The sequence below is a fragment of the Aythya marila genome, assembly GCF_965140915.1.
Source record: "Aythya marila genome assembly, chromosome: 6".
Classification (NCBI taxonomy): Eukaryota; Metazoa; Chordata; class Aves; order Anseriformes; family Anatidae; genus Aythya; species Aythya marila.
Window position 1 is genome coordinate 22,486,685 of NC_139047.1, and position 24,600 is coordinate 22,511,284.

General features: G+C 39.3%; 1 protein-coding gene across 5 annotated transcripts in view; it reads left to right on the forward strand.

Moving 5' to 3' along the window:
- Positions 1–21,365: 21,365 nt before the first annotated feature.
- RBMS1 (RNA binding motif single stranded interacting protein 1) overlaps positions 21,366–24,600 on the forward strand; it is a 148,754-nt gene continuing 145,519 nt past the window's right edge. For 3 of the 5 annotated variants that reach the window (XM_082763152.1, XM_082763153.1, XM_082763154.1), the window contains exon 1: positions 21,524–21,734. In XM_082763152.1, coding sequence (XP_082619278.1) covers positions 21,660–21,734 — 75 coding nt within the window. In that variant the 5' untranslated portion in view covers positions 21,524–21,659. Of the gene's footprint in view, positions 21,735–24,600 lie in introns of all 5 variants that reach the window. The other 2 variants (XM_082763155.1, XM_082763156.1) reach the window with 1 other exon arrangement.

Consider the following 24,600-nt stretch of genomic DNA (forward strand, 5'->3'; position numbering starts at 1 on the left):
TTTAGTCTTGGAATATTAATTAAAATGATAAAAGTATGTGGCATTCCTGTGAAACAGCTAAGTCTATTGGAACAAACTAATTCCCTTTATAACTGTTGAAGACACATGAGTCACTCAGAATAAATTTGGCTTACTGAGTTAAGTGCTGCATCACTACTATGGGAGACAGAACTCTACCTGTTGCACCAGGTGCAATTAAAGAACTCACAGGATGCCTACTCTTACTATGATAATGACTCTTCTTTCAACAGTTAAAAAAGATTGAGGCAGGACTGTATATAGAAGGGAAAAAAAAAAAAAAAGCTTGTTTTTATATGTCTATTTTTTTCCATTGCAGTGAGAAAAAAAGAGAACGGTATGAAATGACTGTTCTCTTTTGAGGGAAGTTGTACAGAATATTGATCCATGATGCACATTATTTATCCAGTATGTTGAGGATAATTTTAAATATATATATATATACTCTTTTCATTTTGATTTTGTCATTACTTCTACAAAAAGAAAAATATTACAAAAACCTCCACAGAAAGAGCTTTCTGACCTTGATCAGCTTTGTGTTGGTGCTAACACATTTCTGTAGTAATCAGTCCATCGTGAGTAGCTATCTGTTCTTTTTTTTTTTTTTCTTTTCTTTGTGATATGAATGACAATGGAACAAAAGTGCGGAAAGAAGCAAGAAGCAAAACCAGAAAATATTTATTAGCAGAAAACAGTTTCGAGTATGAATTTACAAATTTGCATACATTTTTACCAGTCCCAAACCGTTTGGCACTATGCAGTGAATGTGGAAGGAGGAACAGAGTTATTCTCTGACTAACATAAAGGAAGGGGGCAAGACTTCAAACTCTTTCTTGTAAAATTGTTCCTAGTATCTTTCATTCCCATTATGGGATATTTGCCACTTCATATGTAAAAGTGTGTGTTCAATAGTCCCTCCCCTGGCACGCTCCCAAAAACTCTGTCCAGAGCCCTATTCATGGTTAGCGTAGTGTAAAATGGGTCAATTTAACAGACTTTAATTGGATCAGTTTTCAAACACGAGTTACAAATATGGGTCTCTTCTTTTTTCACTTAACTCTAATTGCTACTTGCTGTATACTACATGCTTGCATCAACTTGAATGCTGAAGCACAAAGATGTGGCTGTAAACTGAGCACCTCGCTTTGAAAAGGGAGGCCTACACTGGTTTCTCAGTAGAAAGCATAGAAAAGCATTCAACAGCGGGCTGCTTTAGTCCAAAGAAAGATTAGTTTCTACTTACACTGATCCTTATAAAACAGAAGCCTCCTCTATTTCCCAGCTACTTTTCAAGGCCTCTTGTTAATTCAAACCTACAAAGTTCTTGGTGGTGGGAAGGGAAAATAGCTGGAAGATTGCTGATTATCTGCCTTAAGATGACTCATGCAACATGAGCAATTGTGAATCATGAACAAACTATCTGCAGGCACCACACATAAGACCTTTAATAACTTCCATGCTACTAGATGTTTCTAATACTTAGTTTTAGTGTTGCTTTCTTCTTAAAAGTAGAAAAGCTCACAACAGGATAGCAGGGAACTACCTTTTTAAAAGTTGCATAGAAATACTTGTGGCACAAATTCTCTACCAGTTTCTATTGTATGGGGGTTAACCAGTCTTTTCAGAGTCTCATGCATGTGACTTTAAAAATCTTTAAAATGGAAAAGAAAAATGTGGAAGGCCATCCCTGGGCAACGTGTTTTTATTTCTGGACCACAGGGGTCATTCCAAGTTCAAACTTTGTGATGCCCTGGTCAGCTCCTTCTGCTGGAGTAGCCACTAGCAGAGTTAGGTAGCAAAGGAACAGGGGCAGAGGTGGGAGGTCGCTCACTGCGATTTACAGATGTTGTTGGTAACTGCGTAATGGTGAGACCTAAATACCTGAAGGCTCATGCTAACTCTGACATGAAATATCCAGCAGCAGGCAACAAGCAGAACAGTATATATACATACACTTGATCTTTATTGTTATTTCAGTCTCTCTTTGTCCCAGCCTGAAGTAGCTTGACACCAAAGCTTCCCTTCATTTCTCATCCTAGCCTTCATCTTTTTGTACATCCAGGCCTATTTTTCCACACTGTTGTTGCTATCTTGTATTCATCCTATCGATTATTGGCCCTTGTGGTACTGCCTGTCTCATTCCAGGCTCTTTTTGAACAATCCTGGAACACATAGGATATAACAGGTATATGTGCTTGTACAACATACATGTATGCAGCAAAGCTGGTGTTTGTACCCTGAATATACTGCCTGCATTAAGTGTGCCCGACACACTCAATTGCCCATGCAGGGGTGGCCGTGCTGTGCAGCTCCCAGGTAGTGAAAGCAAAAAGGTTGCCATAGTGCTTCTGAAATTCTCTGTATTGTTTTGGCAGAGTAACTTCATAATCTTAGGGAACCTTCAATTTCATTAGGAAATAAAAGCTGAGGTTTCCTTTTATGTACCTAACTGTTTATTTAAACTAGTGAAATGACTCATTTTTAACGTCCTCAACTGTGGTTACATAGTAAACACTTTTATTAGTAGAGGTGTCTACAGGACATGAGAAGCAAGAGCAAACACAGGGAAGACCATTAGGAAAAATAACTTCCTATGACATGTCAGAGAAGATATATTCTACATCTGAAGAAAATTCTTTTCCCTTCATAAATTGTCAAGGCTTCCTATAGTGTGTGTTCTGAGAGTATACTCTCCTTAGCATCTTATGTTGCCACTGGTCTTTTATGCAAGCATCCCTAGATTAATCCTAAATGCTGCTTGTGTGAAGCCAAGCACTACATGATAACTAAACATTTTGTTTCTGATAGTGCCCCTTTAATGAGTTGCAGGTGCCACAAACTTCATGTTCCCTATAGTGCTTTATTGCTTACTAGATGCAGTAAAACAGTTGGCACACTGTAAATTATCAAGTGATAATTATATTCATGGCCTCAATACAAGAAGAAAATCCTCTGTTAACAACATATTTCTTCCAAAATGTGGTAATGAGATGTGTTGCACCTCCTAAGAAGAGCTTGCAGGGTGACTCTCTATTTAGAATACTGCAATCACAGTTCTATTTTCGGCCAGCATCTCTATGGTCAGAATGGAAAGTGACTCTGTACTCCCAAATGTGCATTTCTCATTCACTGTACTCTTTAATTTTTACTCACCCGCTAAAAGAAAGTAGTTCTGTGGTTAAAATTGGAAAGATGTGATATTTATTTACCAGGAAGGTATTGATGTGAATTTTCCTATGATTTGATTTTAAAAGGTTGAGCTGTGAGCCACAATAACCTGATGGCTTAGCCAAGCTGTTCTAGTATTTTTCCACTGCTCCAAATGTCTCCTGTATGTGAACACTCCATGACAGCCACATCTCAAATGGTAATAGTGTCTCTGAATAGCATAGGATGCTTCCTATCTCTAATAAGCTCCTTTAATATACCAGTCATATAATGATGCTCATCAGTACAAATTACCACTGCAAGGTCAATGAATGTTAATATGTTTCCTGCAACAGAACCTTGAAGAATAATACAACCCCCTCCTCCTCTCCAAGATAATTCCAGGCTGAGTACTGTCCTACAGCAAAATAAATTAAGGGATACTGGTGTGTGTGGTTATGCCGACCATGTTTTCGTAACAAACCAACCTCATCTTAGAGATCTCCTCTAGTTCTATAGTAATTATTATTGGTTAATGGTTTGTATTAATCTGTCAAAATTCTGTGATCACTGTAAACAACTGCAATATTTAGAGAGTAATAATCATACAAGATTTAATTTATAGCATTTCAATTTTAATGCTTAGAATCTTCCTCCAGGCTGCAAAGCTCTACACAAGCAAACAGGCACCAGAGTACATGTACTAGTTACACACTGAGAGAGAGGGAAGTAATTCTGGGCCGATCATTAAACAATTTGCATTTTTTTGATAAGTTATGTTCATGTTTTTGGTGAGACAGCTCCTTCTCTCTCTCTCTTTCTCTCTCTGTCTCTCAAATAATTGGATTTCTTATGTCTTAGGTGTTGCTTTTTGGAAAAATATAGGTGTATAAAGTGAAGGTTGGTTATTCCATATGCAGGCATTAATTCAAGAAAAAAGTAAATCTGTATTTTGGTGTATCCCTGTTCAGGACAGTATGTGAAAAACTAAAAATAAGTTCTGAACAAGAGCCTTGAGCAGATAATTTTAGTAAATGAAGCCTTAATTCAGTATTGTCACAAAAAGTTGTTTAGGAAAGAAAAAAGGTTTTCTGAATATTCTGTTCTGTTTTCTTTCACAGCTAACTTAACCTAACCACCTGTCATATTTGTAGCAGATAATTAATTTCAGAGCATACAATTAGTCTAGCTAAGAATAGTCCTTGCAGCATACTACCTTCTTATTATTTCTTTATCATGCTTCCCAGCCCATTGACTCATTACTTCTCAGCTACTACATTTACATTTTATTCTTGGTTGAATCCACAAAATAATAAAATGATAAGATAACAGACTGACACTGCTCATAATGTATTGTAATAACCATAATAAGAGGGATAATCATATCATGCTTATATTTTATGCATACTTCATCACCTTAAACTCTGGTCTGTACTCATTGATGGTTTCATTTTTTTCCTTTTTTTTTTTTTTTTTTTTGCTACAAGCATTGAATATTAAAACAAAAATAATATATTAAACAGTAACAGAAAAAATATTGGAAAATTCAAGGGTAAAGACAAAATAAGCAGGTATTTGGAAAACACTTCTAAAGAGAATGTCTTTAATTAAAAAAAAAAAAAAAAAAGATATGTAATCTTTAAGATGATAAGCAGATTAATAAAAATCTATTTTACTTTATAGCATATATAACAGTTAAAATGGCATTCTCATGAGAACAAAAATGCATAAACCATAGTGTACTGCTTTTCGCCCAATACATAATTCATACATGCAAATGTTCTGCAGATATTTCACTATAAATATAATTAATTGCTGCGGATTCACAGATGAGGCTGTGTGACTGTGCATGCACACATTGCCAGGCACACTCATTTATGTTGATTTCAGGCTAGAGACTCTTGTGACAAGCATAATAGGTAGAGGGAAAAGAAAATCAGTGTTTAGAGACACACAAAGTCATGCAATATCCGTATAGACAATGCCTTACAGAAATGACAACATCCAGCAATAAATGGGTGGAAGTGGTCTGAGGAAAATAAAGAAAGGTCTCTCCTATGAATAAAAACATGTGCTATCTAGTAGTGCATAACATTAGCATACTGTGATTTAGGTGAATGTATTCCATTGTCACTCAACAGTTATCTCTTTATTCTATTGCTTGTTATAATACTGGGAAAATACTGAAAATCAGGGAGGAAAAGGTTTTAGTGACTGCATTTGTTAATACCTTCCCAAGGTTCTGCTGCTTTTGTTATATAAATTATACAAGGCTACAGAAAAGTTTACAGATAGTCTCACAAAATGGAAAATTCATGTTAATAAACATAAACATAGGAGTCATTTGGAAAATTCCAAGCAGGGAGGAGCTATGTAGCTTTAGAGAAGGGAAGCACACACACACTAGATGATCTCTCTTTTCTGTTCTATATGATTTCATCACTGACAACACAAAGCAGCTGTTGGCACAATGTAAAATCAATTATGTAGTAAATAGATTTTGCTGTTATTTCATAACCTCAGTATCAACACTGTAAATATTTAATAACAATTTTGATTATTTGTCTCTATTTTGATCTTCAAATTTATATCTAACATTGTGGATGGAAAGAAGGAGAGAAAGAAAGAAATAGAGAATGAAAGAAAAAGAAAAGTAAGAAATTGGAAATTTCATTTTGTGACATTTCCTATGGCAATATCATTTGTAAAGTACATGCTCTGAACTTTCACTATGTTTTTATCATGAATTTACATAGCTGATCAAACTCTGAACAAAATATTGCTTTGAGTTCTTACTCATTAAAATCAAAATAAACATCTTGATTTTTAAGCCTGTCATCAAAGTCTTACACTGCCTTCCATAGGAAACCAACAGTCCCTTTTGCATACTAATGTATTCTGTAAATAATCAGAGATAATTGTTTCCAGCCATTTCTAACAAATCTCTGAATTGATATCAGTGTCCAAAAATCGATGCCTTAATAGATTCCTAGGATAGAATTTTTGGATTTTTTTTTTTTTATGATTGCTCTTCTATGTCCTGTCCATTTCTGTGATATGAGGTTTAAAAGGATTCTGAAATTTATAGTTTTTACTAGACTTCTACAGTTTTTGGACAGTTCCATCAGCTTTCCTTTTTAGGCCCTTTTGAATGCATTTGATGGTTCTATTTAATTTCTTAGAATTATTTAGTTTATTATACTTGGAGATTGATCTGACAGCATAAACTTCAGTTCCTCTACTTTGGTATTATCCAGCAAATACCTATTTACAACATATTTTATTTTTCATGTTTTATATGTATATATATAACACAGGCTGAAATTTCCTTTCAAATTTGAGTACTTACTATTGGCAGATAAAACGATGAAACAGGACAAACAACAGCAACAAGTGTTAGTCAAAGTTTCTTTCTTTCTTTCTTTCTTTCTTTCTTTCTTTCTTTCTTTCTTTCTTTCTTTCTTTCTTTCTTTCTTTCTTTCTTTCTTTCTCTCTCTCTCTCTCTCTCTCTCTCTCTCTCTTTCTCTCTTTCTCTCTTTCTCTCTCCTTCCTTCCTTCCTTCCTTCCTTCCTTCCTTCCTTCCTTCCTTCCTTCCTTCCTTCCTTCCTTCCTTCCTTCTTTATTTTTTTTTTTCCATTAAAGAATCTATTTTCTCCCTTCCTATTGAGTTTGAATAAGCACTATTTTCTTGACTGGCTTCTGTAAATACTAAAATTAAGAACTGGAAATGCCTGGATTTTTGTTGTTGTTGTTGTTTTCTATACAGTATTTGCACTGTCTGTGCTGTGCAGTGCTGTTTTGCTTGGTAGTTTCTCTGGTTTATGAGGTTAATGATGTGGTCTTCATCTTTAGAAGCCTAAGCACAACTTCCAAAAAGTATATGGGAACACATATTCAGTGAATCTGCCCTGCTTGCACTGACACTTCTGACACGGTATCCTTTAGAAGAAAAACCCCATTTTCCTGAATTGTTACTTCAAGACAAAAAGGTTTTCAGTCATTTCCCTGTAGCCTATGTAACATAAATTGTACAAAATGCATCCAAAACAAATCTCAATGTTTGCTGAGAAATCAAAGTAAAATTTTTGTCATGCTCTCTTTCTCAGTCTGCTTCTCTGAAAAAAAGGGAAGAAAATCTTCAGTTTCCAGTGAAATAAAATCCTACCTATTATTCTTCAATACTCAAAAGCTTACTTCAAGTGTAGATGTGTGGGAACATTTTTTGTCCAGCAACATCTCTGTTCTTGCTATAAAAAGTTGCTTACTATCTTTTCTTACAAATTGACACCCTGCAAGCTTTTATTGTATATTCTCAGAAAAGCTGTAATACTTGCTCTTCTGCCTGTTCCAAGCTTGCAGAATTCATAGGCTAGTATCCTACTCATTATCTCAAAAGGTTTCTTAAGAACTGCTTAATTATTCCCATCTTGTCATCTATTTTTTCAGTTCTTTAATTGTCTCTAAAAAATCCACCCTACATGCAAGTTAGAATGACCTTTCTCTTTTGAAAATGCTTTAGAAAGCAATCACAACTCCTTCCTTTGATGGAGTCTTTGATTATAGTTTATTCTTCTTTGGTCACTGCAGATCTCAGTAGGATTCTAAGAGGTTACTTGTCCTTAATAAACACCAAAACCAAAGTGCTGTAGCTAGCAATCTTAGCAAAAGATTGAGGAGTGAATGGGCAGAAAGACAGATCTGCGTCTCTTCTAAAAAGATCTTTTTCCAATTTGGGTTCATTAGGTTGCTCTGTCAGAGTTACTGTAGAACAACCAGTGGGGACATGGAGAGGCTTTCCTCAAGAGGTGTGAGTGCTTGGAGAACCCACAGCAATCATGAGAATAAGATTTAGCAAAGATTCACAGATCATATCCAAGGAGATACTAAAACTAACATGCTCAGAAAGTGTACATTTTCTTTGGTTTGACTTCATCAGTTTAGCTCATTACTGTGCTATGCTGAAGCTGAGCTATTGCACTGAATTAAAGTATGGGTAGTACCTAGGAACACAGGTTCATTGTTGAGAGACTGCTCTATAGACGAATTGTCTGCATATATTAAAAAAATAAAAACAAAAATTCATACTACCACCGTTCAGGTATGAGGCTTCATCATGGTCTATATAATAGGTAGATTCAGTAAAGTTATATTACTATTGTTTTAACATATGTCTGAATGAACCCATTACAAACTCAAAGACAGATTAAGTATATCAGCACTGATCCCATCATTCTTGGTGCTTGTGCTGGTGAGCAACATTATCTCTGAAGAACCTTTACAGAACTTTCTACCTTTTTAATAGTTTGGATGTTGTCGGGAAATAGTTTCTGCAGTTGCACCACGTGTGCATCCCCTAATAATTCTTGAAGTTGGTGCCGAAGATGGCTTGAAGTTAGGGAGAAAGGCAGAAATCCCATTGGTCAAATTCCCAAACAGGTTTTGTGAGACTCAGATGAATAGAAAGGGAAGCAGGAAAGAGACAGGGATCTGTGCCCCCAGGGAAGGAGAGGCGGCAGGATGAGCTCAGCAGTGAGCAGTCCTGTTCAGCCTGCCACTAGGCAGTTGGCAGGCAGACATGGGCTGGTCAGTAAGCACTTTCTTGATGAAAAAACAGTGAATACCACTTGCTGAGACAGTAGTCAGAGTCAGAGGAGCACTGTGGAGATAATGTCGGGAAAGAAGAATGGCTGGGAACACAGTGGGGATGGACTTCATTATGCTGCTTGTGCAGTCACGAGGGATATGGAGCTGGGTACCTGGGGAGGAGGCTACCAGGGCACAAATGCAGAGGAAGTCAGGCTTCATTAGTTGGGTTGTTTGTGAGACACTTTGAATTTGATTTGGATTTTGTTCCAATACATGTATATGCCATAACTTTGCTTTGAAGATTTTCTCTATTTTGTCTTTTTTTTTTTTTCTTTTTTTTTTCTTTTTTTTTTTTTTTCTCACCACTTTCAGATGCCTCCTATTTGCAGGAAGACAGATTTGCCATTTTTTTATATCTAGAGGTGACTATGTAAAAATTCCTTTGGACCTCATCACTTGAATTCTTCCTACAAATTAATTAATTAATGTTTGGATCTCTCTCATGTATGGAAGCATTATGTGTATTTATTTCCATAGTGTGGTGTATGATTACTCTGCTCCAGGGCCTTCAGGAAGTGCTCTGCAAATGAAATTGTCTCTGAACATTTTCTGAGAGATGCTCTGGAAGCTGTTAGTAGAAGGAAGTGAGTTGAGGACAGCTAAAACAGACAGAACAAGTATTTTACAGCTTGAACAAAGAGGCAGAGGAGCTGTAATAGATTTACACCCTCTGTGTCATTTATTGTCATTTATCTTACATGTTCTGACACAGACACACTAGCTTTGAGTTACTTGGGATTTTGCTTTCAATCAAAGTCAAAGCCAGGTACTTTTCAGCACTGCATGCTCACATGCTGCTAAAAGGGCCCTCTATAGCTCTGAAGAGAGGTCTGCACCAGGCAGCTGTAAGGTTCTTCATCATTGAAGAGCTGTTACAAGCTAAAAAGAAAGTAATGTATCTTAGGTTTAACAGAAATTCTCTTTATCCTTGAGAGTGTAGAGGCATTGCCCTTGTTCAGAAAGATTCCTATTGTGGTAGATGAATCATTATAATTACTTCTTATAGATTATCATTAAATTATGCTAGAAATTCTAGGTAGGATGGCCAGGATAATGATATGGAGAATGAAAGCCCTTTCATTCTATCCCCTCTTTACTTGCTCCTCGGAAGATCCCTGGGAATCTTTCTTTGTTGACAGAAAGCACACCACAGAGTCAGCATTTTACCCCTCTGTCCATGGACTTCCCTCATGATCAGATGGAGGTATTCATTTTGCTCAAAAAAATCCCCACCATAATCAAGGCATTCACATTCATTTTAAAAGGATATTACATGGAATATATGTAGCTTGGTTTTCTCTATTGTTCCTTTATTTTAGTTTCCCTCTTTATCCCATCTGATCGATGCCTGTGATAGTCTGAAGTTTAAGCCTTCAGGAGATAGAAATTAAACATCTTATACAAAGCATCAACTGCATATAACAAATAATGATGACTTAGCTGGGAGATCAATTGGTTCCTCATTATTATCATACCCTACCTATTTTTCTTAATGTATGTCTTAAAAAATATATATATATATATATATTTTTTTTTTATATATATATATATTTTTTTTTTTTTCACTAAGGTTGTACATCTGTTGCATGATTTCTGCTAAAATATTTCCATGCAAAGTAAATCTCTCCACTTTAACAGTTTAATACACACTACTGTTGAAATTAAGGGGAAATGCCACTAGTTGAGCATAGACTTGTTTTGTTTAAATTTTTTAAAAAACACCAGAAATTAACATCTGCTTTGTATTCAGATACTACCAACATTTTCTCTCCTGTGTTTGTTTGCACTTATGATTTCCTGGGACTTCTTGGTTTTTGCTGGCACTGGAACTGGAAGCACCAAGATGCCATGATAAAGGTTGTTTATGCAATACTTCCTGCCTTACCAAATCCAGGAAATGCTCAAAAGAATACATAAATTTCACAAGCTTCATAGTCCAAAACTGTTCAACAGCACTCTTGAACTTTCTGGATGCTAATGTGAACTGGCCATTTTTTTGATGTTTGCCTGCCATTAGCACAGTGCCTAAGACAACGCCACTTTGTCCTTTTGAATTGTTGGCTATCCTTGAAGATTTAAGTTCTGTGCTTACTTATTCTTTCAAAGAGACAACCAAACGATTCTTTGCACTGTTTGTTCAATGTATCCCAATTCATGTCATGGAAAAACCATCTCAGGAAGTCACACAGTTTTCAGCTTAGCTCACTAATTCTTTATGGTGTGATTGATGGCAAGCCAGATAGGACCAGGCACTGTTGTGAATCTTTCGCAAGTGTAGAAGAAGAGAATTGTCTAACATGATGGGTTGGAAGGAAAAGCAACTGTGTGCTTCCCTCATTTCTATAGTTTATATATAAGCAACGTGCAACACAATGTCTTCAGTTGCTGTGAGTGTGAGTGTGTGGTGTAAGAAAGCAACAGACATCCCAGGTTATTTCTTTCAGGGAAGAAATGGGTTGGGAGAATTTGGAAGTCCACAGCAAATGATTACTGTGAATACAAGTGCTGAATACCAGCATCTTTCAGCAAGACTTACAAGACTCTCATTCTGATATAGGTCTGATGGAGTTATATGATATAAAAAATGTGGGAATATCCAGTATTTTAGAGCAGAGGTATTTTTTACCTGTGCATGTTAATCAGAGGCAAGATAGGATAGTGAGCTCATTACACAACCTAAGAACAGATATTGCAACTTATTTTTATAAAAAATAAGTTCTTTTTGGGAGTCTTATTTAGGTGCATTTGTGAGCATGTTCAAGGGGAAAAAAAAAAAAAAAAAAAAAAAGAGAGAGAGAGAGCAAGGATTAATAGCTGTCAAACCTACAAGTGAAAAAAAATATTCATCTGTAACAATCAGAAACCAAACTCCAGAGCCAAGAGCACAAGAGTCTGAAGGTTTTCATCCTGGAAGAGGGAGTCATTACAACAACACATGAGAATATAATAGCAAAGTGACAGGGAGGAAAGAAAGTAACTTCTTCCATCCTGTGTGGGCTAGGTGCATAAATTAGAAGCCTGCAGTTTGCTCAGATTCTGTGCTCTTTCTTCTTGGTAGCCAGTCTGTTCCCAGAGGGATGGAATCTCAAGTCTACTACATCATTTTCTTCTTTACTGGTAAAGAGGAAACTCTTCATAAGTCTGATTAAGAATTTTTTCTATATGAAATTAAAGTGGTGCCTTAGCTGTGCCTTTAAGACAACAACTAGTATAGGTGAACCCATCCCTCTGATTCTTCAAGGATTAAAACTAGCCTAATAGGATTGGAGTTGAGAAAAAGGGTCAGGGGTGCAGAGACAAAAAGCAGCAGGGACAGAAGCACGTACACAGTTGTAAAAGTAAAAATAATTGGATGACTATCTCACCATGAAAAGGGCTATTCATAAGAACTGGATCATTACAACACAGCCAAACCCAGACAACCTACCAGTGTCAAAAGATGTGTAATGTTTACTTCTTAGCAATAAAATACACGTTTTTCATGAGAAGATGTGATCCTTCCCAAGCAATGTTCTCAGTTTCCTGAGTATACAAAATGGAGGAAAAAATGAGCCATAAAAATTGACTTCTGGATTTGAATCGCGCCACAGTTGCATGGTAGACGGAAGAATGGGCATCATCAAGATCTTGTCTGTGAACAGCTGGGCAGGGAACTGTGAGGGAAACCATGTCTTATCTTTCCCTTTGATAAACTGAGGAAACTGAGCTCCAACATGAAATCAAATAACAATATTCTTCATGTGAATTCATAATCCCTTGTAATTTTAACTCCACTCCCTCTTAGAGAAAGGCTCCTCCTTGTCTGGAGGCCTTTCAGACCTGTGGTCTTGGAGCAGACCCCAGTCTGAGCTGAAGAAATCCATGTCTACTCCTCCAAGAATACCTATGCACACATAGATGCAATCACATGCTCCCAGCCAAATCAGTACATAAGTGCATCTTGCAAAAAGACTCTGTATTGAGATGTGCTCTTTTAGGAGTATCTTTGCCCTCTGGTATATCATTCAGAAATTAATATATATCTTACTATATCTTGCTAAGGATGTACTATAAGTGGAAATAAACAAAAAACGCCTTTTAGGAATCCCAAAAGAAGAAATAGAAAGAATGAAGAAGCCTATCTACTGATTTTCAAATCTACATGTATATTTACAAAAGCTTTTTTTTTGACCAGTAAGAAGAATTTGTACACAATACTAAAGAGTTACATCCCTGTTCAAAAGCTTGCATGTATGTATTGTAAGAAATCTGGTGAATTTACATTAGTTCTGTTCAATATTTATGCAAATATATTATTAAAGATGATTCATTTATTTTTATTACTCCTTTTTTGTTTGCTTATTTGTTGTCACAGTTTAATCTTACTTTTTTTTTTTTTTTTTTTTTTTTTTTTTTTTTTTTTTGTGGGCATTCTGAATGCCTGACTGATAGTGAATACATCCAGAGCTTGTCAGAAAATTGGGAATCAAAAACCATCTAACATTTGTGCCATTCGGTGACAGTGATTAAAACAGAAAAATATGAAAGAAAAATATGGAAAGGTGAAAGGGCTGAATAGGATCAAATATGTCAGTTACTTTTCAACATGGCATGCCTTATTTTTCTTTTTAAATACAGCCAAGGGAAAAAAAAAGGAACACATTGAACTTCAATCAGCATGCAGAGTTGCGGTTGTAATGGGTTCTAACTCATTATTAATCCAACCACAGTCATGGTGATCAGTGGAAAGGCCAAAATCTGGACGGGCTTTCAGACAGCACTAAACAACGCGGTTGCAAATGAGCCAGGAGAAGCACCCAGGTCCAGGAGCTCTGCTGAGAGGGGTGGGATGGGTCCCCAGGTGGGATGGGTCCCCTGGGAGCCTGCAGCACCCCACAGCAGCCTGGTGTGCCCTATGCCTTTTGCCCTCAGCCAGAGCTTCCCATGTTGCTTACAGCAGGTCGACACGCTTCTGGCCCGAGCTGTGCAGCTCACCCCTGGTTGTCACAGGCTCTTTGGGTTATGCAGAGGAGTTCTGGGCTGTAAATAGACTCCAAATTATAATAAACTAAAACCTAGAAAACTTTGTGCATTCCTAGCATGAATTCCCAGCATTTTAAACCAGACGTTATAAAAATATGAAAATCCCAAGCCATAAATCCTAAAGATGATTGCTAGGGTTTGAAAACACTTGCTAGTGTCTAAGTCCTCTGAGGAAAAACTGATGAACATTCTTCATTGCTAGAGATGTGTTGATTACAGCTCAGGCTTTGGCTTGTTTATTTACAGTGTTTTTAGGTCCCCTAGGAGCATATTTTTGGTGGTTTGATGCCTTTGTGCCTCCCCTAGTGAAAATGGAAGCAAAAGTGCATCAATTTATACAAAAATGAATCAAAACTCATAAAATGACGCAATAAATATTGCTAGCATCTGACAGGAATATTATCCCACGATCAGTGAGTACATTCTTAGGTTTCTCAGTGGATTAAAGCCCCAGAGACCAGAAATGGAAATGCAATATCTTTATTTGGGTAACTTTCCAGCAAAATAAATACACATTGGTTTATAAAGCCTTGTTGTGAAACACAAGATCTGGAAAGAATTTTTAATGCTAAGATCTTTTAGCATATCCATTATACTCTAGCATATATCTGAAATAATTGTTTGATAGCAGAATGTTTCTGACACGTGAAATCCTAAGGAAGAGAAGAACCGAAGTAAAACAAGAATCTGATCTCTAGCACAAAAGCGTGAGCTTTACTGTCTGCGCCGAACACAGAAAAATAAATGAAGTTGCACAACTCAGCTTTGTCAGTGCTGCATCACTTGAGAACTATTTTAGCAGGGAATTCTGGGGCTTCCACAGCAGGGTCATCAGCAAGAATGAATCACCCACCGTGACTCTGCTGAGCATCTGGCATTTCATCTAGAAGACTGTGAGAAGACAGAAGGGGATTCAAAGCCAAGGAGGAAGCTTCCATTTTACAGCAGATCAAGGGTGATGACACTTCAATGTCTTTTTTATTAATTATGTGGTAGAGACACAACACCTATTAGCTCTGAAGAAATATTTCACTGTAAGCATTAATTTGCATGTACCTTGGTCTGAGTGTTCAGCGTCTAGAAATAGCTTGTGATAAAGCTAAACATGATAAAATATGAATGAAGCTCAGATACATGAGCTAATTCAAAATGGCAATGTGCTGTGGTCCTTTTGTGAGAAAGGCATTTTCTTAGTGTGAAAAAAAAAACGAGTAAAAATAGCATGGACGGATCTGTTGAGGTACATAGAGTTTAGGGGGATGGGTTGTATGGCAAAGGATTATTAAAATGTATTAAAATGCCTTATTCTCTGGTGTTATTAAATTACAAATTTAAGACATGAAAAGTGTTGAATTCGATATCTGAACAGGTTACAGAACTTCCTCTCTTTGACTTAACCTGCTTTATTAAGGAAAGAAGGCTCATGTAATTGTTTTGTCTGCTCAACATCTCCTTCTTCATCCCTTACCCTGTTGGAACTTTTGAAGCCTTTGGGCAATTTCAGTCAAAGGTGATAGTGGAGTGGAGACAGTCATAGATAGGATGGCCTGAAAAGCTTCATGAAAATCAGTAGGTGAGAAAAGGTGAGGAAGCTGCTGTTCTGCCTGGGAGCCCACCAAGTGGAGGTCAGCCTGGGCTAGCTGGCCAGCAAGTGCTTGAGCAAAATCATCTGGTCTGTATGTACAGCCCTCTCTGAGCAGAGGGTGAGGGACAGGTGAAGGTATTGGAAGGGTGATGGAAGGAATAGGTGGTGTCTGAGACATCAGAAAGAGTTGTTGGATATCACATAGCTGCAGAATTTGTCTAAAATACAATTGCATTTGGATTGGAAGGCTTGCATTTCATACTTGGGAATAGTTTTATTCCAGAAATAAGAAAGTGTAACGAGATTTTAGAATAGAAGCCTGAAGGACGTATCCTCGACCTTTTATTCACAACTTGCTAAGATATACCTCAAGACAGTGCAAAATGTTCCTAAAGTCTCAAGAAATAAGATGTCAGTTATCTATGCTTATTGAACTTCCATTTCTGTTTGTGAGAGAGAAAATAAAAGTTCTGAATTATCCAAAAATATTTAAAATCAATAGTTTGAATTCAATCAGGACCAACTGCCACTGGTTGGTCAAGCTGGTAGAGAGATACCCATAGGAATTCCTATTCTGTTGCACCCAAAGCAGGCTGGCCTTGGTGTCTTTCCCGTCTGCTCTTAGAGAATGCAAAAGAATTGCAAACACTGCCATGAAACTGAGGAAACTGAAAGGGAACCTCATTATGAAGGAATCATTGCTGGTCAGCTTTTTGTAGAGGCACGATTATTCTCTTCCTTGTTCATCTGCTTGCACAGTGAAGACAGTATTGCTAGAGAGACTCCAGGCTGGTTAGGAACGGCAGGGAATGGAATTTTCTCATAAATAATGTATGAAATAAGTTGGATTTTTAACTACCTCCACCTATGATGTACATACTCCTACGGTACAGCTAATTTTTGCTGTCAGTGAGAAGGTAATTTAAATAAAAAGTACATGTAGTGAATAGCTATATAGAGGTGGACCAACAAGAAGTAGTTTATAGGTTTTACGAAGAATACTGGAAAAACAAAACAACAACAACCAAAAAAAACCACAACAACAAACAATTGCTGGTATTATGCAATCATCTTTATTAGCTAGGCATTTAGGTTGAAGTAAACCAGAATACAGGAAAAAAAAAATCAGAATATGTATTGCTTATATGAGAAAGGATTCTCTCAGACCTATGTAAACATGAAGAAAAGGTTACTGCTGGCAATCAGTGTAACTGAACTCATGGTGATACGTTTAGCTGCAAACACAGCCACGATTTCATGAGCAGTCCAGCTGCATCCTTTGTTGTCATCCATTGCTGATAATGGGAGCACTGCCTGATGTACATGAAACTTCATGAAAAACCTGAAAGTATGTTAAATACCGATATGTTAGTGCCTGCTAAATACTTCATTTTAGCAACCTTAGAATAGTGCCTGGCCTTGTATGTTTTATAAAACCAAACTGCACCGGCTGCAGCTGTCAGGAGCAGCTGACCTTGTGCAGTACAGGGCTCAGCTGTAAGGATAAACAAGGGCACACCACATTCAGCGGTGTTTCAGTGAAACGTCGTTAAACCATGGGAGCTACTGTAAAAATACAGAATCGTAGCCACTCTACTGAAATAAATATTTAAGAATTTGCTGAAAGAGTTAATAGGCACTAAGTCTAGAGAGTTGATTTAATTGATGGAAACAATCAAGTGCTTTTCATCTTGGTGGCCCATTAACAATGGTCGTTTATTTAGCCTTTGTGCTTAAGAGTGTGGCCTACTGCGACCTGAATTGAAGAGGCTTTCATTTGTGTTGCAAAGCAGTCAAGGCCATATGATGGGGCTAAGGGTGGCATTACAACAAGGAGATTTTGCAAGTAATTGGAACAGCGTGTGTTGGGGGTGAGGGGAAAAGCAAAGAGGTTATTGGTTGAGAGCTCAAATTTAGCTGCATTTCTGGAGCCCTCATTCACCACTCGTTGGCATTAAACAGATCTTTGGTTTGTTATATGTGTGTGTGTGTGTTTGTGAATTAGGACTTGGCACCTGCCTTCTCTGAATCCACTGATGCTGCGCTGCCATTGCTTCTATTTTCTGTGCTACCTTTATGGGAGGGCACTAGGCAGATTCCAAGCAAATTATTCCTGAGCCTCCCATTGCCTGCAGCTGGACTGTACAAAGCAGACATAGAATAGAAGAGGGTGAATGTTTGACACAGTTTGCAAACTGGGGAAGTAAGGCACAGGGTAATTGAGTGACTTGCTCACCCTCTCACACACATTCTGTGGTAGATCTGGTAACAGACAAAGATCTCCCAAGACTCGAGCTGGTATCTTGACCAGAAAATAAATCCTTGTTCAAATATTCCTGACTGTGTCAAAGTAATAACGATTTCAGCATAAACATGCCTGTCTCTTTCAGCCTAAACTAGTGTGAAGACCTAAATTGGTGCAGAGTACATCAGTTCACGTAGTTCCTGGAGTGAGGTGGATTAAATATATTTCACTTCTATTCTGCATTGCATTTGACTTTTTCTGCCTTAGGGTAGAATTCCTAATGTCTAAAGTAATCTGCAAAGCTTAAATGGGATTTCTCATCCAATACCCTTAGAGTCAGTGGATAACAATTGATTGGCTTTAACCAAGCTGCTCTAAAACTCCTCTGACACAGCAGCACGTAGAGCACTTCTCAGACTTGAGCAGCAACAGCCCAACTGTGTTTTCATCATATTTTAATCCATCCAGACCAGACGGATTAGGCCATTGCTATGATAAGGAAAAAATATGAAAAAAACAAACAAACAAACAAACAACCAACCACCAATATTGTCCCATCGATAGTGAAATCTGGCATGGTCAAAATCATGGATTACTGTTTTCCCTAACATTGACAAAGCCACAGTACATTTGTGTTGGTGTGGTCTGTAGGAAGGCAGTTTTTAACCCAAAAGAACTCTTTTTGTTGTCCTACTGGTTATCTGCTAGCCTTCTTCAGTGTTTACTTTCCTTCTTAATTCTACACTTTGTGTAGTGTGTAAATGAGGGAAGCATTTTTTACCCTGTGAGCATTTGATTACGAAGGCAAGAGTTAGTACTGCCAGACAGTGTAAGCAGTTTTAATTTAAAAGTGTTTGTTTGCCCTTGCTATGAACACAGAATAAGCAATTAAAGGCAAACATTACCACCAGTATAAAAAGTTAAGAAATTAGCCACTTGGTTTTAAGTTTCTACTGCAATTGCATCCTGTCTGTGTCACACAGCTTGCATTCCTATCACTGGGTTGACTGAATAATCAATGTATTAATAAGGTACAAGCAGAGACTGCTCTGAGCAATACCAAATTAAGATTGTTTTGCCTGAGAATTCTTCACTGTTCCCTTCATAATACAGTAAACATTTTCAATACCATTTAAAAAATGGCATAAAATAACTGTAACTGAGGCTCATGTAAATGATTCCAATAATTATATTTTCTATCCTCATTTTAATAAAAACTGAGCATCATTTGCATAGTCTCATTAACTGTCAGTGGGATCACTGTGCCATAAAAGTTTGTAATAATTAAGTTGTGGGCTTAATTTTTAAATTTACAGTGATAAATATTAAACTATCAATTTTGACCAGCTTTAATATCAGCTTAGCAAAATGAATCAAAGCAGATACTTCAATGGAAGTGGAACTTGGAAAAGAAAATACTCTGGTTGAAAAAAGATGTAACCAAACTGGCTTCACTCTTACATTAACAGATCATGTTTGGGAATGAGATTAAACTTTAGAGCAAAAGACTCAGTTTGGGAATGTACTAAGTCCCTACACGGAGTGACTGGGAAGGAACTTGGAGCTCAGCTTTAGCTGTTGCAGTTGTAATCAAATACTCTCTTAGCCAGATTTCTTCTTTCATCACTTTCGGGAGCCGTTGTGGCAGAGTGCATTGCTGCTCTTCTCACTGGCAGCCATCAGCCCTTCTCAGTAACTTGACACAATTAAGCTGGAGACTGTTGCAGTTGTAAATGCTGGAACGATATAGGCTGCATTTTCCCCCTCTCTTCATTTCCTAGAGGTTTTTTTTTTTTTTTTTTTTTCTGGATGCTTCTCTCCCCATTCATGATTGCACAACATCCTTATAACAACTGCAGTTGTTTATATGAAGTTGGATTCTAGGAAAACACTCTTCTATTCCTAGCCATTTTTAGTACAATGCATGTTTTCTTTCAAATCTCTTTCATACTCTTTCCTTCTCCTCAAGGAAAATACCCACAAAGTCAATCCATCAACTACTGGTCTTTATTTCTTCTTCTTGCTTGTTCTGTTTTTCTCAGAAAGAAACTAAGTGTACTAGCACCCGTAACCTGTCAGCTCAAGAGAGGCCAGCATCACATTCTTTGTAGTTCAACCAAGAACTCCAGACCACAACTTGGCAGTTCCTAAAGCAATCTATAACAATCTCATCACGTATCTGGGCTGTGGCAACATATTTCCCCATGAAGCTGTGAAACTTCATTTCTACTGTCCTCTGACCATGCACTGCCCCGGAGCCATATTACTTTGCATTCTTCAGATATAATTGCAGCTTGTAAGCTTTTTCCACTGTGTAAACGCCAGTACAGCCAACTGAAGGCAGCTGATTTTGGCCATGGCCATTTCAGCTTTTGCAGATACACATTCTCAACCCTCCCACCTATGTGGTATTTCTCTTTTGCTCAACTTTTCCCCAGCTTTAATCTCTGTCCCTCCCACAGGAAGTTACTGCAGTGGACACAAAAAGATTACCATCTCTTAGCCTTTTTGGTGCTCGCCCTTCTTTTCATAGTTATTCCAGTCATTTGTTGACCTAAAACGACCAGGCAAACAAGAAACAAACCCCAAACCTCCCATGCAGCTTTCTTGGAGAAAAAGCCCTCCCCTAAAGACGCAGGTAGTCTTTTAATCTGTGTGGCCTATAAAGGATATACACATTTCCTCCCTGGAAAAAAACTGTAATGAGATCTTAATGGCTAGCCAGGTGAGCTGCGATGTCACCTGGATGAGGATCTGCAGCTCCCTGTCATTGCTCAGCCTGCACCAGGGATTCATGGCTGCAGAAACGCTGCCTTTGCTATTGCACTGGGATGCACAAATCCCTAAGTTTCTAAATCCTCCTTTCCGCTATTGCCGCATTTAGCTTGGTTAATGCTAATACACTCTGCAGTTTTGGTGAACTGGCATGGATGTTTTATTAATAAAACAGTGCAGCGAGACAAAAATGACTGTGATTAATGTGACAAAGAAATGGCATCTGCTTGATATTCTGAGGCTCGGTTTATCTTCGGGTAGCAAAGAGCCACGCTTGTCAGAGGTAAGCGCACTGGGCCAAATGTCTGTATTACAAGTAACGGCAGATTGCGGTGTGCTGCTGGTCCCTGCCTCTGATGTTTGGGAAATTATCTTGCAGAGAGAAAATCCAAGTGAAAGAATTGTAACTCTTATTGACTACGGGAGGATTTTTTTTCCCGTTGGAGAAGGAGGCGTACTCAGCACAGCTGGCAAAAGTACAAACGCGGGGACGCGCCGTGGACCAGACGGAGCACTCGGTCTGCTCTTGCGGCTGCTGTTCCTTAAACTGATTTTAGCACTGCAGTCCCTCCTGCTGCCGGCAGATAAACGGACCCTCCGCTGCCAGGCAGACCCGAGGCCAGCCGTACTTTTCCCAAATCGCCTCCCACTCTCCGCCGAGCCGCACAAAGAGCCGCGGCGCTAACAAAGCCCCCGGCTAATTAGGTCAGAGCCGCGCCGGCTGCGACCACCGCGCCCTCCCCAGCAGCCGGAGCCCCCCTCAGCTCCCTGCCACGGCCCGGCCCGGCTCCCGGGCGGCCCCCCCCTGCCCCGGCCGGGCCCGGGGCTCCCCCGGCGGGCGCCGAGCGGGGCCAAGCGCCGCCCCTCGACCCCTCCTTCCCCTCCTTTCCCCGTCCCCTCCCTCCCCGCCGCCGCCAGCCCTGCCCCGCCGCCTGGCACCGCCGCCGCTCCGCCAGCCGGCCCGCCGCTGCTCGGCCCCGGCCGGGCGGGGACTTGGCAGCGACTCCCGGGGCCGGAGGGAGAGCAGGGAGAGCGCCTGCCCCCCGCTGCCCGCTCCGCTGCGGCTTTTGGGCGGAGGAGGAGGAGGAGGAAGGTCTGGGCTCGGCCGAGGAGCAGCAGCAGCAGCCGCCGCCGCCGCCAGGGAGGAGAGAGACGGAGAGGCGGCTGGAGCCCCCCAAAGTGCCCCCCCGTCCCTGCGCTGCAGGCTACATTTCCAGCTTCATGGGCAAAGTGTGGAAACAGCAGATGTACCCCCAGTACACCACCTACTACTACCCCCAGTATCTGCAGGCGAAGGTAGGGCACGGCGCGGCGGCTGGCCCCGCTCCCGGGCGGCCGGCCGGGGGCTGGGGGGTGGCGGTCACCTTACGGCGGGGGACGGGGACAGGAAAGAGCCCGCAGCCCCTTCCTGCCCGCAGCTCCCCCCTGCAACCGGCCCCGCTCCTGTCTGCGCGTCCCCGAGCTGCCCCCTCGCCTTCCTCCCGCCTTCCTCTTCCTCGCCGCTCCCGGCGGCTTCTCCCCCCTCCCCGGCCGGCCCGCTGCCAAGCCGGGCCCCAAACTTCACCCGGCGGGCCCTAAAGCGCTGCCCCAAAGCTCTGGGAGCCGGGGCCGGGCCGCCCCGACGGGCCGCGGGTGGCAGCGAGCCCCGCGGCGGTCACCGGCTGGGTGCTCGTCGTCGGGGGGCTCGGAGCCTTGTGGCAGGCACAGTTTAGGAAAGTGGCTTCAAAAGGGGTCAGGGAGCCGGCTGGCGATGGCTGGTGCTGTAGGCGCTTGGCTGCTGGTTGCAGGAAAATTGATCTGGGGAGTTCTTGTGGTGGTGCTTCTCCAGCTCTGTCTTTTTTTTTTTTTTCTTTCTCCTTTGAGTCTGTAAGGGCAGCCAGCCCCACTGCTCTAGAAGCATCATACTGCAAACTGGCAGATGCAGAGGTGGTTGCATCAGCTGTCTGGAACATTTAACATAAGCCTCTCCAACCACCAGTGTCACTCCTCACAAATCAAAACAGACCCATATGAGGCTTCAACGTGTGAACTTTTTTTTAGAGGTTATAACTGTGGTGTGGTTTTCCTCTTTTCTTTTTTTCTTCATTTTACTTCTTCTTTTTGCTAGTGAAGTGTCCAGCCTGTGTGGCAATAAGAGGATAAGAATTCTCTTCCCCTCTTTATCTGCACCTATGATAGGCTCCTGTTTATTTTGCCCTGTGTTACTGTATCGTGAAATGTAATTTATACTGCTTGGCTGAAAAATAAATTCAGTTTGACAGTCATGAGACATCTTACAAGTCAGCAATGAAGAGGCTTTGAAATGCGCTTTCATATATAAAGAAATTGACAGGAATAAGATGAAGGTCTTTAGGTGATCTGATGCGACTAATTAGCTCTTAAATGTGTAACTGACGTCAGGCTAGATAGCAGAGTATGTAGCCATTTAACGATGCTGCTGCAGAGTAGTCAGTTTGGATACGTATATTTCAATGCATTATTTTTAGGAAAGGTACAGTGCCTGACAGAGAGCCTTTTACATCACTCAGCTGTATGACTATACAAATATTCTCAAATGAAAAAACGTCTTTGTTCAGAAGCATTTACTTTTGTGATTTTCTGTGGCATTAGTAAGTTATGAACCAAGTACATAACATTGAATATACATAAAGCAATGTCACTTGGCTTTTTTGACCTGTAAATAATTGAAGAGGGAGACAAGCTGTAATAGCTTACTGTAGTTACTAGAATATGATCCTAGAAATCCATGATCCTATGAGAAAGCTTGATGGACCATCTTTTGAAAATGTTTCCTGTGCAGATAATTTAATATTGATCCGTATTACAGTCAATGACATCTTCAAAACGTCTTGCAGTCTTTGCTATAAAATTATATAGCCTGAAATCACATTACTTTGTTTCAGCAGGGAAAACACACAGACATTTAACCTACACACATGAAATCAAATATTTGGGATCTAAAGCTTCCTATTTTAAGAGATCTTGATTTTAAAGAAGAAATAAAAGAAAAAAGATGGCCCCTTATTGTAGATAGGTCTAGTAACTGAGAGTTTTGATACTGCAGTATGCAGAATTCAGTAATACAAGAAATCTCCTCATTATGGATCCTGTCTGAACATATAAAAAAAATCATTTAATTCATCATTTTCACTTGTTTTATTCTTTGGGTCCTAAAATGACCCATTGTCCATTACATGAAATATTTCACTAATTCTGGAGGTTGTTTTTTATCAAACACAATTTATGATAGAACCGAGTAGCCTTTGCTGAATGTATGATGCGTGATGGTACATGATCATACTGGGGGAAGGAAGAGATTTTGAGACTAGAAGTTTTGCTTCCCATCTTGTCCTTATTTAAGTGATGATGGAAAATCTGCTGACTAATAAGCCACGAATCAATAATTAGGAGATGACAGGAGGTGCTTGAAGATGGATTTTTTTCTGTAGAGAGCTTAAAAAATACCCATTAGAAATTGCATGCATTGCTAATGGTTCTTTGGGGTGAAATGTTGATATGGCCTACTTTTAATTACTACAAAATACGTTAGAGATTTTAAAAACAGATTTTGTGTTTATCTGTTATGATCTTCACAATCTTATTCATGAAGTATTCGAGCTGTTTCAGTCATATTTTCTGGGAGGACATACAAACTTTTGTAATGATTCAGCATCTCCCTCCCACTAATTGTTGGGAGTTCAGCATCAAAAGACATCAGGAAAACCATGGACTTAAATAAAATGAACAAAATAATCTCTGGTAGTAGGTGTAAGGTCTTTAATATGAAAAAAAAAAAATTAAAGCAATGGAAGGAGAAAGTTTTAAATGGTTACAAGCTAGAGCTTTTAAGACCCGTGTTTTCTGGGCTGCCACAATTTTTGCTCTGTTTTACTCAATGTTTGACATACCTATTTTGTGTGTATGTATTCTAGTAAATGTATGTTTCAGGACAGCTCCTGTATTGCAACATTGTTTCGTGTATCAGAGAGCATCAAAAATATTTTCCAAGTTCGATGGATGTTTCTTTGTTTCTGACTAAGAGATCCTGTATGTCAACATTTAGAAAATGATGCTAATTAAAATGTATACATCTTTCTAGTGCTTAAAGGCCTCTCTGACTAGGAGTAAAAAAGACCCAGGTGTGCTCAACAAAGTGATGTAA